Source organism: Dipodomys ordii, unplaced genomic scaffold (genome assembly GCF_000151885.1).
Source record: "Dipodomys ordii isolate 6190 unplaced genomic scaffold, Dord_2.0 Scaffold12, whole genome shotgun sequence".
NCBI classification, from domain to species: domain Eukaryota; kingdom Metazoa; phylum Chordata; class Mammalia; order Rodentia; family Heteromyidae; genus Dipodomys; species Dipodomys ordii.
Window position 1 is genome coordinate 27,287,077 of NW_012267228.1, and position 18,053 is coordinate 27,305,129.

Genomic DNA, 18,053 nt, shown 5'->3' on the forward strand with positions numbered 1-18,053 from the left:
CTTTAGAATATTCCCATCACCCCAAAACAACTTCCAGCTACTCCTATTCCTCTGGCCACCTTCTCCTTCTGTACATTTTTGTTTTCTGGATACTGCACAAAATGGAACACCACAATATGTGGTCTTTCATGATCAGAATCTGCATATAACACATTGTTCTTACAACTTACCTGTGTAATGCTGTATACTGTACCTTGAACTTTTTACCTGCAATTCTTCCTAACATTTTTTCAAGTGTAAGTGGAGGACTGAAGTCTTTAGTGAACAAAGAATCCATCTTTTGAAAATTACATCAATTGTTATATAGTCTAGATCTTTGCACACATTATTCTGAAAGGTGGAAAGGCAAAGTAAATGTAAATGACTCAATCACTCATTCATTATTCCTATTATGATGGAAATTTGTGTTAACATTAATCCCTGAGAGATTGCCCTAAGATAAAGTATGCTATAGCTTTTAAATGTCAAAAACATTCCACTCACAAAGCCACTCAACTTTTCAACTCAATTTCATCAGTGTGAATTACAAAGAAATCACTATCTTAACACATCAAACTAAGGGAAAATATATCACTATAGGTAACTAAAAATCACATAAAGTGAGGTACACAAATGACATCCATAAACAACAAAATAGAGAAGAGTGCAGTTTTTTCTAGAGCTAGAGGGAAACATATTAACCATAATAACTGAGATGGAATTAAACTATGCATATTTTTGTAAAAAAATCAATCATAAAGTGATCTTAGAATGTATTGAAACATGTAAATCAGTGAACTCTCAAAACATTCAAATAAATTTCTACTTAATGGAAGCAGTACAGGTGAGTGAAATAACTTTCACTACCAATCTCTTGCTATTCAAGTGTAGGGGAAAACAAAACTATCCCTCCATTTTCTACTGGGGAAGGTGAATGAAAACACCCCCTCCACCCATCTCACTTCTAGCCATGCAGTACACCTCATTAGTATATTAAACAAATATGCTAACTCAAGTTCTTCCCAAACCAAAATTTCATTGTGTTTTCTGGACTATGATGCCTGACATGAGACCATACTGGATCATTACAGACTTGCTTATGAATTAAATATTTTTTCATAGAAACAACATAGACATTCTGCTGGTGGCTTAGAAAACAGAAGAATTCCAAGACCATGCAGTGACCTGAAATATTTCATAAGTCATACTGTCAACTCCCAACTTTATGGATCCTGCGTCCTTTTTGAATAGTGTTCAGTTCTCTCATAGCATGAGGTCATTTTACAATTTGCCTTTGGTCTTATGAAATATCAGCCAGAATAAAACCCTGAATCTTTATCCTAGGGATATATATATAAAGATACTGTCCAGTACTTAATTTGTACTCTTCTATCTATCTATTGGACACACTGTTCAAGATATGCCTTGAAATAGCACAAATCTGGGAATATTCTGAGAATAATGGGCCCTGTGGTCCATTATTTGAAAACTTAGGTGGGACAAATAGAATAAATCCTATGCTGAAAGCATTTGTCAATATGCAAGAGGGAATTCCATAGTCTAAGCATCCAACAAGGATTGTTCAGCAGTATCTTGTTTGTGCTGGTCCTGGGGCTAGAATGCAGAGCCTGAGCACTGTCCCTGAACTTTTTGCTCAAGATTAGTGCTCTACTACTTGAACCACAGTTCCACTCCCAGATTTTTGCTAGTTAATTGGAGATAATTTTCACAGACTTTCCTGCCTGGCCTAGCTTCCAACCACAATCCTCAGATCTCAACCTCCTGAGTACCAAGACTTACAGGCATGAGCCACCAGTAGCAAGCTGTTTAGCAGTATAAATTCCATTGTCTAAAACTGATTTCATTGCTAGATATCTCAAAGAGGACCAATGGAAAAATATAAAAAAATCACAACAGGGTGCTGGGAAGATGGCTCAGTGGTAGAGCGCTTGCCTTGCATGCCTGAGGCCCTGGGTTCAATTCCTCAGCACCACATAAGCAAAAAGAAAAAAGCTGGAAGTGGCGCTGTGGCTCAAGTGGTAGAGTGCTAGCCTTGAGCTGAAGAGCTGAGGGACAGCGCCCAGGCCCTGAGTTCAGGCCCCACAACCGGACCAAAAAAAAAAAAATCACTACAGATTTGATCCTCACAGCCCTATAGACCCCAGACCCTAGGATAAGCTACCAATACATCAACACAGCCACCCAGACATACTGTTTGTCTTGGCCATAAATTCTAGTATGCATTCAGGTTGCCACATATGACTTTCAGCAAGTTATATAACCTCTCCCGACCTATTTCCTTGCCACCTAAGGAGGATGGTATGTATGTGTTTATGAGATAGTTGAAAGGTTTATAGGAAATAGTCTACATAGAAGTGGTTATCACAGTGCTTGGATCATTGCGTGAACTGGAGGTAAGGGAACAGTGTACAACCAAGGTGATAAAGCCGAGTGAGGCCATCTGGTAACCATAGGAATGGTTAGAATATAGTTGAAGATAGAATCAAAAGATGGGCCACTTTTGAAAGGCAAGCAACAGAGACTAACTTTTGAAGAAAACCAAAAAGGACTAACCAGAGACAGAAGAGGCCTATAAGAATATGCAACATGATGTAGAAGTTTTCTGTACATCATAAAGCTATGACTGTGATGGTTGGTTGCCGGCAAAGCTTGTGTAATGATGACAAAATTGTGTTCACAAAAGCAAAAATGTCAAAAGTCAGCTGAGTGCCGTGGCTCAAGCCTGTTCTCTCCTTGGAAGACAGAGATCAGGGGATTGTGATTTAAGGCCAGCCTCGGCAAAAGTTCAAGAGACTCCATTTCACAATGGCTGGGCAATGAAGTATACACACCTGTTATTCTAGCTATGGGGGAACCATGATGGCTGGGTAGCGTGGCACACATCTGTCATCCCTGGTGACAGATGTCACCAGAAAAGAAGAAGGAGGAAGGTCACAGCCCAGGCAGGCCCCAGCATAAAGCAAGATACTACCCTGAAAATAAACAGTGCAAAAAGAGATGGAGACATGGATCAAGTGGTAGTGCCTGGCAAGTATAGGACCCTGAGTTCAAATTCCAGTACTACCAAAAACAATTTTAAAGATGTCAAAATTCACTGCACCCCAAAAAGTCCTGAAGATCTCAGTCAGAGTTTGCTACATATTGTGATTATAAAGTCACCTAAATTAACCAAATTAGAGGCCAGGAGAGTTCAACTAAACTGGCCACATAGAGCATGATGTTTTCCTAGATGAATTAAGCATAAAATTTTCACATCAAAAACAGTACACCAGCCAAACTATTCCCATTTCTGTGAAAATCATCAAGAACTTGAGATCTACAATGAAAAAAAAAATACATTTCAAGGGATCTCACCAAAAGGAGACTTTCACAAGGTAGCCATTGTATGTGTGTGTGTGTGTGTGTGTGCTGAATTAATTATTGATCCACTCAGCTGTAATAGGTTCCTGATCCTGTTTTAATTTGAGTCTGGTCCTAATCTCACTTTTAGCTGGGTAGCAGTGGCACACCTATAATCCTAGCTGTTCAGAAAGCTGAAATCTGAGGATTCTGGTTCAAAGCCAGCCCAGGCAAACAAATCTGAGAGACTCTTTTATCTCCAACTAATCACCATACAGTGAGGTGTGGAAGTATAACTCAAATGGTAGAGTCTTAATTTGAGATAATAAGCTAAGAAAGAGTGTGAAGCCTTTAAGTTCAAGTCTTCCTGCCAGCACACATTTTAAAAAAGTTTTAAACTCCCTATCTATAACCTTTATGTTATCCTGTCTCAAGACCAGGAATAAACTGAAACAGAGGAAAAAGAAAAAAAACTTTAAGACTTCAGAGCTCCCAAAACAGCCAGAGCAGGTGAAACAGTTGAGGGAGACCATCCTTAGGAGGCCTGGCCTGCCTGACAGGGGGGTGGCTCTCAAACGTGAGCTGCATCACAGTGGAGCTCACTAGATGCTGTGATGAACCTGAACTATACAACTTGTGAGTGGAGATGGGAGGGAGGGACTGGGAGAGAGTGAGGGAAGGGAAGACACTGTGTATTGTTATTGTACAATAAAGCAAATCAAGCCAGGGGTTGGTGGCTCACGCCTGTAATCCTCGCTACTCAGGAGGCTGAGATCTGAGGATTACAGTTCAGAGCCAGCCCAGGCAGGAATGTCCAGGAGACGCATCTCCAGTAAACCACCAGAAAACCAGAAGTGGTGCTATGGCTCAAGTGGTAGAGCGCTTGCCTTGAGCTGAAGAGCTGAGGGACAGCACCCAGGTTCAGAGTTCAAGCCCCACAACCGACAACAACAACAAAAAAACACTTTAGCTACATCAGAAACCCCAGGAAAGCCAACTCCCTCTAGCGTTTCTGATCTAGTTGCTCAAGGGTAGAGCTGAAAATGTTACATTTCTAAGAATTGTGTGGTGATCCTAAAGCTCTGGGTCCCAGAATGACTTTTTGAGGATACAGGTATATTAGGCCGTGTTCTAAAACCTCTGTAGACATACCAGAGCTGCTCATCCACTCACTCATTCTACACATTGACTGCACATCACCTAATAGAAGGCTGTTGTAGTGAGTGCAGTCTTTTATGAATGTGCCAGGACAACCAGCCCACCCTAGGGAAATAAAACACTCTATAATCCTCAGACCCAACTGACAGCATCTGGTGGAAGAGGCCATTAGGACTTCATCAGGACTTCTCCACTAGTCAGTAGGCCCCAAAAGTATCTTGTCCCCACTCCATTTGTTCCACTCTACCAGATCAGAAACCAGTCCCTGTGTGGCAAGCTGTGCTGTCATGATCTTTTTCCAAGCACATTTTTGTGAAAGTAATTTCACTTTCTGGTGAGTTGCTGTCCTTTTGTGGAGCTGTAACGAGCTGGCACTGTCAAAAGGTTTTTATTAAATTCCCAAAGAGAAACGTTAGAAACAAATGCAGAGTACCACATGTTTTGATAGCAAAGAGGTCTGAGTCTTGTTCTGTGGACCCCCCTGGTGATATATACTTCCATGTGTCCAGCCTGCGGCTTTCCTCCTAGATAAAGACAAAACAGAACACTCCTTCAGCACCTGCCCAGGTTCCTGCCTCTGTCCTAGCTTGAGAAAGGGCACTGCTGCTCTTCCAGGTGAGATTCTATCCCTGCAGGTGGCCTCAGATCCTGTGTACATACCAAACAGGGCAGAACTGATAATGCCTGATAAGGCCTAAAGGCATTCGCAAAGTCTGTTTCACTGGGTATTTGTAATGTCACAAGATACATGGAGTTCTGGGACAAGACTTGTTAGAGAAATGCTGCTGCACAAAGCCAACAAAACATAGCAGGTGTCTGTGTGTGGGTATGGAGGGAAAGGGGCGCGGTATGCATGCACATGTGTGCATGATGTCTATCTCCAAGAGGAAGCTATACAGTGCATCAATTTCCCAGACTCATTTGACTATTGAACTTCTTTTTATTGTTTTGTCTTTAATGTATCTCTCATGTCTATTTTTTTTAATTTTTATTTATTTTTTATTATGAAAATACTGTGCAGAGGGGTTACAAGCTAATGAGTACATTTCTTATCAAGCATTGTAGCCTCCTCCTTTGTTTCCCCTTCCCATCCTTTCCCATCCTCCCCCTGCCCCCCCACCCAATCCTCCCCTCTCATGTCTATTTTAGAACCCTAATCTATAAAAGTGGTGAGTCAGAAGATTCTAGACATCAAGAGACCAAGAAAGCCAGCATCTAGATGTCTTTTAGCACTTGGATGGTAAAACTGAGAGTCCTACCCCTTTACATTTAGGAAGGGAACTTGCCTCAATTTGAGTAGGTCCTTTAGAGAGAAAGAAATGTAGCCAAATATAACCTCTTTAAGAGCAGCTATTTTTGGCAGTGATAATGAATCAGTTGAGATAGATTAAATAGCTAAATGGGTCTATCTTTGTTCTCTACTACCAGAGATATAAAAGAATAAGCCAGATGGAATTTATACTGTCCCTATCTCTCAGGAATGCTCAGAGCCTAAGATAATACATTTATTACCATATGTAAAATATTACTTATACTAGGGAGATTCACTAAAATGTTTTCATACATACATATAATTTACCTTCATCATACTCTCCACCCTCACCTTTCATTCTTCCCCCTCTCACTGGCTATCTCCCCAAAATAGTTTCCCTATTAAACATGATATTTTTGTGTTTTAACATGGTATCTTTTGTTATTTATTGCATTATTCATAATGTTATTAAGTAGTTGTACAAAAAAGTTATAATTCTGTAAGTCAGATTATGAGTCCAATGCATCTTGATCAATATTACCCCTTCCCTTGTTCTCTCCATCTTCCCCACTTCCAACACTACCCTCAAGTTATATAGTTCAAATGACTACATTTGCTCACCGTTCCTCCATTTGCTTACTCTTCTTCCATTCTTGTGGTCTCCTAATTTCCCTACCCCCAAACTTTTTTTTACTTCCTAGTATTCATTTTATTAAGTACTTAACTAGTTCAGAGGAGTTACACCATTAGACTTTCTCCCTACATATACCACCCTTTACTCAATTTGTGTGTATGCATAAAATGCTGTGTATGTTATTATTCATGTTAGTATTTTAGATCTAGCTCCCACATACAAGAGAAAATGTGCACATTTTGTCTTTGAGTCTGACTTACTCCATTTAACATAATTTTTTTCTAGGCCCATCCAGAAAATGGTATCTTTCTTAATATACATTTAGTTCTCTATATTTTTTTCTAAGAGCAAATGTTGTTATATATGTGATGATGGTTGCAGGCCTCCAGACCTATAATGGAATCAAAAGAGGCTCCTGAAATGCAGAGCAAGTGACATTTAAACTCAGTCTTCAAAGATGAAAAGGCTATATTTTATGAAGAGCTCAAGGAAGGGACATTTCAGACAGACAGAAAGAAAAACATGTGACGTGCCCTTGAGGTGGAGAAGAACTTGAGTGTTCACAGAACAACAAGGGCACTATTTGGGCTGCAGTCAAGTGTATGAGAAAAGAGGTTGATGGGAACTAGAGAAGGACTGCCTTTTGGTAGAGTGGATTTGGTCCTAAATGCACTGAGAAGCCATAGAAGGCTTTAAGCAGTGGTTTGATGTGGCCTGCTTTGCGGCTTATAAGCATCTCCTTTTGGTTGGGGCATCAAGAAAGAACTAATGAGTGGCCAGGCCAATGGGAAGGCCATGTAGGTGATGAGGGGATTGGGGCTGCAGTGATGGCAGCACTTAAATCTATAGACAGAATAAAACCATCTAGAGAATAGGCTGACAATCTTTTTCTCCAAAGCACCAAACAGTAAATATTTTCAGCAGGCCATATGGCCTCTCTTGAAACCAATCAACTCTACCATTGGAGCACAAAAGCAACCATACACAGTGTTAACAAATAAACATAGCTGCATTCCAATAAAACTTTATTTATAAAACAGATGGTGGGCCATATTTGGCGCACAGACTGTCATTTGTAGGATAGACTGAGAAGAGCAAGTACACCTTCCAGTAATAGTGATTATTATGTGCACCAACATCAGTCACTATTACAAGAGCTCTACTTAAAATCCTTTAACCTTGGTAGTAAGTTGGGTACTGTTCTAGTGCATCAAAAAAAGAAGCTACAATGTAAATAAGTTTTATTTCTTTCTTGGGAAAAGAGTCTTGCAGTCTACAGCTAGTATGGCAGTCTTGTGGGCTTCAGCAAGCTAGACTCCTAGTTCATTCATACACTATCTCTGGAATATGGTTCTTATCTTCATAGACTAAAATGGTGGGTAGAGCACCAGCCATCATATCCACATTGCATGTAGAAGTTAGAACAAAATGGCATGCACTAGTTATCTTTTAGGCCATCTTGTAAGTTTTCTATAAACTGACTTGTACCACTTCCTTTATTACAACTCATTGGGTAGAATTTAGTCACATAGACACATCTGGGTACAGGAAGATTAGCAAATGAGAAATTTTTCTCAAAGGGCATTCATTCAACTAAAATATAGAGAGTCTATTAGTAAATCAAAGTGAAAACAATCATTAGAGTAGAAGCTAGACGTCTCTGCAGTTGCCCTAAGGTTCATCTCTTGTCTTTGCTGCCTGCTTGCAAGTATACTGGATAGCCCCTCCCTAAGGCACTTCTTCTGAAGTCCCATGTACTCTTCAATGACAAGAATCACATGATTATCTCATTAGATGGAGAAAAATATTTTGACAAGATACAACATCTCTTTATGATAAAAAAAAAACTGGAGAAGCTAGGAATACGTGGAGCATTTCTCACTATTATAAAGACTATTTATGACAAATCTACAGCCAACATTATACTTAATGGTGAAACACTAAATCTATTTCCTCTAAAATCAAGAACAAGATAAGGATGTCCACTTTCTCCACTCCTCTTCAATACAGTACTAGAATCCCTAGCAAGAGCAACAAGACAAGAAAAAAATGGATCCAAATAGGGAAGAAAACAAATAAAACTATCCTTTTTTGCAGCTGACATGATCCTATATGTAAAGGACATATAGACTCCCCCTATTAGAGCTGATTCAAAACTTTGGTGAAAGAGCAAACAGAAAAGGAGCTTTTCTGTATGCCAACAGTGAGAAGATTGATTGAGACTGAAATCAGAAAAACAATCCATTTTCCATAGCCTCAGAAAAAAAAGTAAGAATTAACCAAGGATGTGAAGAACATATATAGTGAAAACTTTAAAATTTAATAACAGAAACTGAAGACCTAAGGAAATAGAAATACCTTCCATTCTCCTGGATTGGCAGGATTAACATCATGAAAATGACAATACTGCCCAAAGCAATCTACAAATTCAATGCACAATACCCATCAAAATCCCAACATCATTCTTCAATAAGCTAGAGAAAGCAGTCCACAATTTCATATGGAACCACAAAAGATCCAAAAGCAATCCATATCAGGGAAAGTAGTGCTGCAGGTATAATAATACCAAACTTCAAACTCTACTACAGAGCTATAGTAATGAAAACAGCTTGGTACTGGCACAAAAAAAAGACCTGTGGGCCAATGGAACAGAATAGAAGACCCAGAAAATAGTCATCTAATATTTGGGAGCCAAAAACATAGTCTGGAAGAAAGAAAGCCTATTCAACAAATGGTGCTGGGAAAATTGGATATCCACATACAAAAAACTGACACTACATCCTTATATCATCTTGCACCAGTGTCAATTCAAAATGGATCAAAGGTTTCAATGTAAAATATGAAACTTACAGAAAGGAGGAGAAACATTAAGACTCCTCAGCACAGGCAGAAACTGTCTGAGTAATAATTCAGAATCACAACAAATCAAAGAAAGACTTGATAAATGGTATTTTATCAAACAATGAAATTCTGCTCATCCATTAGAAAGAAAGACATTGAACCATTTGTAAGGAAATGGAAAGACTTGGAGAGGATTATGTTAAATGAAGTAAGCCAGACCCAGAGAAGCATAGATAGCACAGTTTCCCTCATTAGTGAGAACTAGAAAGTTCCTGTAAATCTATAAGTAAGTACACTGGGTGGCACCAAAGCAGTTATAAATGAATTAACTGAAGTATAATAGAATTTATGGAAAACACAAATAGTATAGTTCTTTAGAAAAACTAAGTCAATGTCCCACAAAATGAGTACTAAGAATGGATACTTGCAGGGAGTGAGAGGAGAAGGTCAAAAGGAGAGTAGTAGAGGAATAAATGGGGGAAATGAGCCACAGAACTGAGAAAAGTAGGGAAGGGATGTGTAAAAGCATGGAGGAGAAATGTTGAAGGTATGACACAGATCAAAATGCATTGGGTACATAAATTGCTTTGTTAAATGCCAAAAAAATCCAATATATAACCTAGAAAAGTGAGGAAAGGGGTGGAGTGGAGGGGTGGGTGAGAATGCTAGAAAGGATGACATTGGTCAAAGGGCACTGTGTTTATATGCTGTTCTATTCAACGACAACTCATTTGTACAACTACCTAATCAAATTTTAAAGCTTCTTCACAACAAAGGAGTAAGCCAACATACAAAAAAAGCCTAAAGAATGGGAAAAGATTTTTTGCTGCTATTTTTCAGACAAGAGTCTAATATCCAAAATACACTTTGAGCTTAAAAAATTAAATCTACAAAAATTAAACTGCCAAAGAGCCAACAATCCAATTAATAACTGGGCTAATGACCTAAAAACAGACATCTCAGATTTCTTAAACTTCTCACTAAATGATTAAATTAGGGCTGTCAGTCAAGGAAATCGGAAAATACCCTTATTGAAGCTCACCTCACTCATGACACATAATGAGTTGAGTCCTTTATAAACTTAGAAGCATACACAGTCTCAGATAACAAGTGTGATTGCTTCCATAGGGGGACATGAGTGGCCCTGTTTCTCATGTAGTATGAGCATTAAACTTCATTTTCAGTTCATAGCAGCAAGAGTTCCATGGATTCATTACGAGTATTCCAACTTGGTGTGAGAGTTTTGTTCTGTTTTCTCCAAAAGATAAAAGTGAAAGAGAGTTCTAGTAAAACATTTTGGAGGGAACTCACCTTTTCCTAAATTCAGTAAAAATGCAGCTGACTCTTCCAATAACCAGTGACAAAAAAAAAGGAGAGGAAGTCCTCACTCTTTTTGACAATAGTATGAATCTTTTCAAGAGAAAGGGTAACACTGGGATTTCTCAAGCACACTTAAGGACATCTGAAATTGTTTTTCAATATCCCTTTGGAATGTCCATTCATGTTCTGGCTTTAGTTGGCATTGTTAGTGATGAAAACAAGGAAAAGCTCAGAACCACAAAGTACCTGGGAAAAACTACAAGTTCAGATGGGTTCCATATTTAGCTCCCAACCAGAAAAAGAGGACTTAGAGAGTTCATGGTTGCCAGGAAAAAGACTGCCTTATTGAAGGGTTGATTTTTTTTCAGAGTGTATTGACATTTTGAATAGGGAGGAAATAAATATTCATTGTAATGTTGTGTATGTGTTCTTTTTCTTTTTCTTTTTTTGTCAGTCATGAGGCCTGAACTCTGGGCCTGGACACTGTCCCTCAGCTCTTCAGCTCAAGGCTAGCACTCAACCACTTGAGCCACAGCACCACTTCTGGATTTTTCTACTTATGTGGTGCTGAGGAATCAAGCCAAGGTCCTCATGCATGCAAGGCAAGCACTCTACCACTGAGCCACCTCCCAACCCGTGTATATATTCTTTAAAATGCTTGTAAATAATTTTCTTTAAAAGTAAGAATACTGGCAAGCCATTATAAAAATATGAGCCTCATAGCTTTACTCCTAATAGCAACTTTATGGAATGTTTTAATTCATTTTCTAGTTTGAGTTATACCAATTAGAGACATTACTTCACTTACAGTTCAGTTATAGTTTTCTAGTCCATTCCTCCTTCCCTCCCTTTCTTCCTTCTTTCCCTTCCTCTCTTCCTCCTTCCCTTTCTCCTCTTCCTCCTCCTTTTTTGTACATTTTTTATTGTAAAAACAGTGTACGGAGGGGTTACAGTTACATGATCAAGGTAATGAGTACATTTCCTATTGATCATTGTTGCCTCCACCTTTGTTTTCCCCCGACCATCCCTTCCTTCCCACCTCCACAACTACCTCCATCCCCCCAGGCCGAAGTTGTAATTTTCAACCTCGTGTTTTATACATCTCATCATTACAATTCCTCCTCCTTTTTCAACATTATCTTGCTGTGTAGCCTAGAGTAACTGGGAATTCACAATCCTCTCACCTCAGCCTCTGGAGTGCTGGTATTACAGGCATATACCTGGTCCCTGTCAAGTCTTGTTACTAACCATTCACATGAGTCACCTTGCCTGTCTTTCCTTTTAATTTGCCTCTTGGTTGTTTTCTAAATCAATGACCCCTTTAGTTCATTTATAAAGTACTGTACAAGTATGAGCCACTTCAACATACCAGGAGAAAGAGGAAGAACCCCTAGGGTTACAGTAAGCACCTCCCCCCTCGCTGATGTCATGATCTAGGGAACCATATGCATCTATGGACAACACTGGCTACTGTTCACAGAAAGGAAACCACTCATAATCATCTCACAAGCATTTCCAGTCTAATTGGATAGTGCCTTAATTAAAAAGACATGGTGATTCTTACAGGAAATACATTTCCTCTCAGATCACTACCTTTAAGTGACAAGTCCATGAATTCTACCTCAATTACATTAAAGTTGAAAATAATTGCAAAGATGTGACTGGAAATAAAGCAGGGGCACAGTTTTCCACACACTGCTAATCAGCATTGCTCAGCTCAAAGGAACTGGAAAGCTGCTGTAATACAGGTCTGTTCTTCGTGGCGGCTCATTGGCACATTCTCATCCTTATAAACAAGTCATGAAGACAGCTGATTTGTTTTACATCTTATGTAGATCAGTGATAACAATATAGGAAATGCCCAGGAACAAGGAAGAGGATAGAGCACATGACACCAACATTTTCAAGGTGGCCAGTGAGAACCAAGGATCATGGATGGATGGTTAGAACCAGCTTTTAAAAGCCAATTGGTAGTGTTCAACAAAGAATCATCCACTAATGTTCACACAACCAGATTAAAGCCTCCCAGTCAATTGTCAGGCTCATTACTCCTAGATTTTCTCTTGTTGATGCTAATAAACTAGATTATTGATTTTAGGATTGTCTGTATATCCAAGGATATTCTTTTAAGATGTCTTCAAAACATTTCACGCTTAAGTTGTCCATAACAATGAGTAATCATTTTCTAATCAAGTCAAAAAGGGTGAAACCCCATGTATAAAATGAATCTTTCCCAACTTCACAGGAAAAGGAACCTTCTTGCTTATCGCTCCTTATCTGGGTGAGACCATTTGCACCTGCCTGCCATCTTCCCCAGGAATTAGCTGCATGTACAGCTTAAGACCTTTATAGTTATAAATCTGCTTTCCACTGTGTGGGGATGGCAGGAGAGCTCCATCTGGGTAGGATTTTAGCACATCAGGTGCTATTCCCAAGTGAAGCAGGCTGGCTTGCTGTGCTGGTGGTGGTTATTCATCTTCCCCTGGCCTTTCATGTGTATGTATATATGCTTCTGGGTGTATAGGCCCTGCTCATAGGGAGGGGGCTGGTGAATGCGTGCGTAGCGTGTATGTATATGTAAAGTAGAAACTAAACCAGGATAACAAAATGAACTACTGTATGCAAGAAATGTATGAAGTGTGCCCAGCAGCCGGCAGCAACTGCTACATGCAGGCCACTGATTATTACACCTACCTGGAGGACAGTCCGGGCTTCGGTGGTGGTGCTGCTCAGACGGTGCCCAGGAACAGCGTATATATGGAACAGGCCTGGGCAGTGAACCAGCTGTATACCTGTAGTTACCCTGGAAACATGTTGAAAAGCAAGGACTCTGACTTGGATATGGCCCTGCATCAATACAGCCAGCCTGCATATCTCTCTGAAGAAAAGCCTACTTTTCCTCAAGTGCAGTCACCACCGTACTCTCAAAGAAAAGGTAGGGACCCTTTCTGCTTAAATTTGTCCCAAGTTCCAGTGTTGTTTATGTTTCCTCTTGAAGTTAGTGTGCATCTCACTTGTCACATTTTTGTATATGAACGCTGAGTATTCAAAATTAAAAGGCAGCCGAAAGAGAGGTTGCTAGGTGATTGAAGGACTGTTGGCCACAGTGATTTCCAAATGTTTTCTTTCTTTGTGTGTGAGAGCTGGAGAGAGTTGATTTTCTGGGATGTATGTGCCTGTGGGCCTATCTATCTTTACTGCCCAATAGGAGTGGTATTGGTTTCTTTGCTAAGGAAAACAGGCATGAGGTTTCCTCTTGGATAGACATGTTAGTATCTGAATAAGATAATTCTCCTCCTTTCATGTTCAGACCAAAACTGCATTTGACTTTTTGTTGGCACTTCATTATTGCAAGTTTATTTTACTTAGCTGCTGAAATAGTTGAAGGATTTCTTTGACAGTGCAATAATGTGTTATGTTAGATTTGTAAATGTTCTTTTTAATACATTTATTTATCCATGTGAACCGTTAACAAAGTTATTTGTAATCAAATCAAACAGTAAAAATAGAAAACTTAAAACAAAAACGTATATACTGTACCTTACATTTGTGCCCCTAAAATCTGAGTTTACAATGATAAGAAATGAGCTCATTAGAGAAAATCAAGTGATAAAACTTTCAAAAGATCCAATATTAAAACAAGTGTAACATACAGTTAACAGACATAATAATCCTTAATTTCTGATCAATAGAACATATCTTGTATTATCAAAAGATAAAAGAGGTAAACAAGTAGTACCCTAGAAAGGCTCTTAAGAAGTTTACATATATACCTTAAACTCACCTTGTACATCCTGAGTATGATCTACAACTCTTTGCCTAGAGAACCAAATTTACAGGTTTCTGTAATTTGCAAGAATGTGATGCTTGTTGATTTCAAAGGTAAATTTTCCTATCAAATTAACGAAATGCATCTTTTAAAAAAATAACATGGTTTATTTAGTTGCAGTTTCCATAAAAAATGGTTTTTCTTAAGGTGACTCTTGATTAAAAGTAGCCTGTTGTGAAAATAGATCTTAAAAAAATTAAAATCTCTAGTTTTTATTATAAGTAAAATGATATGTGTTTATATTTATAAGGAATTCACCTTTGAAAGGAATCAACATTACCTTATTAATGCTTGGCTATGCCTTTTGTAGCATGCAGAATTATAGTAACTGCTGTCTATTATACCACTGTCTTTAAAAATTCCTGCACAGATTTTCAGGCTCTTCCCTTTTGTCTTTTTCACTTGGTTTTTCTTCAAGCAACACTAGGGAATCTTTGCTTATAAAATATGAAACCAGAGATTATTTACTAATTAATTTGATGCATGAACTAGAAGAAAAGACACATTGTATGCATATATTTATGTAATTTCTCAAAGCTATTGAAAAAACACTGCCACCTGCCAAACCTACTAAATCAAATCAGACAACTATTCTTAAATGTACTATGATTCACTGTTACGGTTCTTCAAGTAAATCCCAGAAAAATGAAACCCAGCTGTTAACTGGCTCTTAAGACAAAAGGTCATACCCAACTTGTTTATCCCTATTGATCCACTATTGATTTTTGCTGTTGTTGAAAGACATAAGTAGTGTCTCATTAAGGCAAAATTAAGACCACAAACAGGTGTTCAGTGGGGGCAGGCCTCATTTTCCAATTGGATTTTTACCTATTTTCATGAGGTTCATAATTGCTGTGTTTTTGTCACAATGGCTGTTGACTTTTTGTAAGGATGGTATATTCTTTAAACTCTACCCTTTAATAGGATGTTACTGTAATCTTGTTTCATATAAAATATACCTTAATGAGTTGTATACATTGATGGACAGGGGTGGGGTGGGGGAGTGAAGGGAGTTGTAACCGCAATAGACAACCAGAACTGGAGAATATTTGCTTATAAAAATATGAAAAAAAAAGACTCCTTAATTGGTAGACTTTAGGATGACCTTTAATTTTCTGTGTTTTTGTACTTGTAGCCCTGAAGGAAAATGTTATCAGACTCTGAAGAACATGTACCAAAGAGGAATTATGCTTTATTTAGCCCAATGAAACTGATTTAAAATAAAACTACAAGAATTTTGAGAAAAGGGATCAATATAATTGTCACATTCAGAGTCTTGAAATGCAAGATACATAGTCTTTTTCCTAAAGGAATATGAGAAAACAAACTTTCATCTTTTTAAGACACAGATCATTTTATAGTCAAGGCTGGCCTCAAACTCACATGCCTCCTACCTCAGCCTCCTGAGTTCTAGAAATACAAATGTATACCACCACTGTGGCAAGAAAACAAATTTATAACAAGTTAAGGACACAGTGGCTCATCCTTGTAATCCTAGCTACTCAAGAGGCTGAGATCTGAGGATCACAGTTCAAACCAGCCTGGATAGGAAAATTCTTATCTCCAACCACCAAAAAACGGCAGAAGTGCCTCAAAGTGGTAGAGTGATGGCCTTGAGCACAAAAGCTCAGGGACAGCTCCTAGGCCCTGAGTTCAAGCCCCATGTCCAGCAACAACAACAATCCCTTACCTACCAACCATTCCCAAGACATGATATCTTTGTCTTTCAAGTATGTTTTATTCAAACCAGTCATGATAGCTAGTTGTGATTATACATTTTTGCCCCTACCACCACCATTTGTTTAAGAGCAAAAAGAGAGAGAATGAATTTTAAAATGAGATGGAGAATTGGCAGCTAGTGATTGTAGTTAAAAATTGACAGCATCTTTCTTCACTGTCTTTCCTGTCCACCCCCCCCTCCCCCAACAGCTTTTCGGCTTTGGCTGGCTGGTTCCATCAGAAATTTTAATCATATTCCACAGTCCTCCAAATGCTTGCATCTGGATGCTCTGAAGGCAGCTTGTTCTAGCCAGTCTCAAAGTCCACTTACCCAGAATCCTTCCCTGGGCAGCTGTCTTCCACCTGGTTCTTCTATGACCTTCTTGACCCCACCTTTATAGGAATCCATGTTCAAAAGTGGCTGGAGTGTTTCCAAAAGAACTGCTATCAGTCTACAAGACTGAGAACTCGCTAGTTTTGAACCATTGTAAAGGAGACAGTTGTTCATGTTGCTTCCAAGGAGACATGCTTTTTGCTCTATACTCAGTTTTAGTTCTGCAGAGAGAAAAGTAGAAATTCTACATGCACATTTTGAGGCTGCTTTTATTACCTCTTTCTTCTAAACAGAAGTTAGTCCTTTTTTTGTGTTCTATGACTCCCTGGGATGGCTCCCTGGCTATTAGAAATAGCAAGATGAGGATGTGTGAAGTGACCCTCATCAAGGGGAATGGATTAAAAAGAAGAGTTAAGCCCCAAAGAAATAGGCTCTCTGATTAGAACTTCCTTGGCCAATTTTTAAGTTAGAGAAGGGAACAGAGGGTGCTCCATTCCCTTACCTCCACCCCATCCCTACCCCCTCCAAAAAAAACCAAAAACCTGTTACATGACAAACAGGTACTGTCAAGCCTCAGAGTCACACCTAGGCACATGAAAAGCAGGCAAGCAGAATGATTCAGAAATGTCATCATGGAATCTCTTACAAACCATGAATGTGAATGTAAAATCATCACTTCAGTGTCTCTTCAGCCGTCTCCCCCATTTCTGGCCTCCCTCTCTCCCCAGTACTTGCATTGTTTTCCTCTCTCATCCTTCCTTTTCCCTCCCATTGAACTCGTTTAGCTTAAATCCAGAAAGGATCAGTCCCCAATGAACTGTGATTGTAGGTTTGTCTATAACAGGTGTCATTGGAATGCTGGTGAAGATTAGCTGTTTAAATTAGGCACCTATACAGTATAAAAAGATAATATCACTCCAGGAAACAATACTACTTGGTATGTGGGGAGAGGAATGTAGGGGGGTGGGGGGGGGAAGTGTCTTGGGGCTTAAACTTGGGGCCTAGGTACCATCTCTGAACATTTTGCCCAAGGCTACCCACTTGAGCCCCAGCTCTACTTCTTGTTTTTGTGGTTAATTGGAGATAAGAGTCTATAGACTTTCCTGGCCAGGCTGATTTTGAACCACAATTCTCAGTTCTTAGCCTCCTCAGTAGCTAAGAGTCCAGATGTGAATCACTGATGCCCAGAAAAATGCTATTTAAAAAAAAAATACTGAACACATTTGCTGCTCATGAGGTTAAATGAAAGTGCCTCTTCACACAAAGAAATGAAAGCAAAAGTAAAGAACAATAAAAAAAATCCAAAAAATTTCAAGTGCAGATAAATGAGCGGGCTCTTATTCCCTTTCTTTCCTGAGAATTAGGCATCTGTCTTATCAAAGGATGTCCTTCAGCGATCACACCGGACACCTTACCTCATCCTGAAGCACGCATTGTCATTTCTTATGATGAAAGACAGAAATCCAAGGCATAATGAATAATTGAAGTAGTCGGATGCCTGGCAGCCTTGGGAAGGACTAGTTGCACTGCCGGTTTCCTGCACACAGGGTGCATGATCACAGCCTTGCATCTTTCCATGGCTTCTGTCCACAGCCAAGGGCAAAGCCCTTTGTTTAGTTCCCAGCCT

General features: G+C 39.2%; 1 protein-coding gene across 3 annotated transcripts in view; it reads left to right on the forward strand.

The window, feature by feature from the left end:
* Nucleotides 1–18,053, forward strand: part of Thrb (thyroid hormone receptor, beta) — a 371,662-nt gene that overhangs the window by 315,717 nt on the left and 37,892 nt on the right. The window contains exon 1 of one of the 3 annotated variants that reach the window (XM_013010544.1): nucleotides 12,979–13,479. The exons of the other annotated variants lie outside the window; for them this stretch is intronic. Within the exon in view, the coding sequence (XP_012865998.1) occupies nucleotides 13,152–13,479 (328 nt within the window). The 5' untranslated portion in view covers nucleotides 12,979–13,151. Of the gene's footprint in view, nucleotides 1–12,978; nucleotides 13,480–18,053 lie in introns of those variants that run through there. 3 annotated transcript variants of the gene reach the window in all.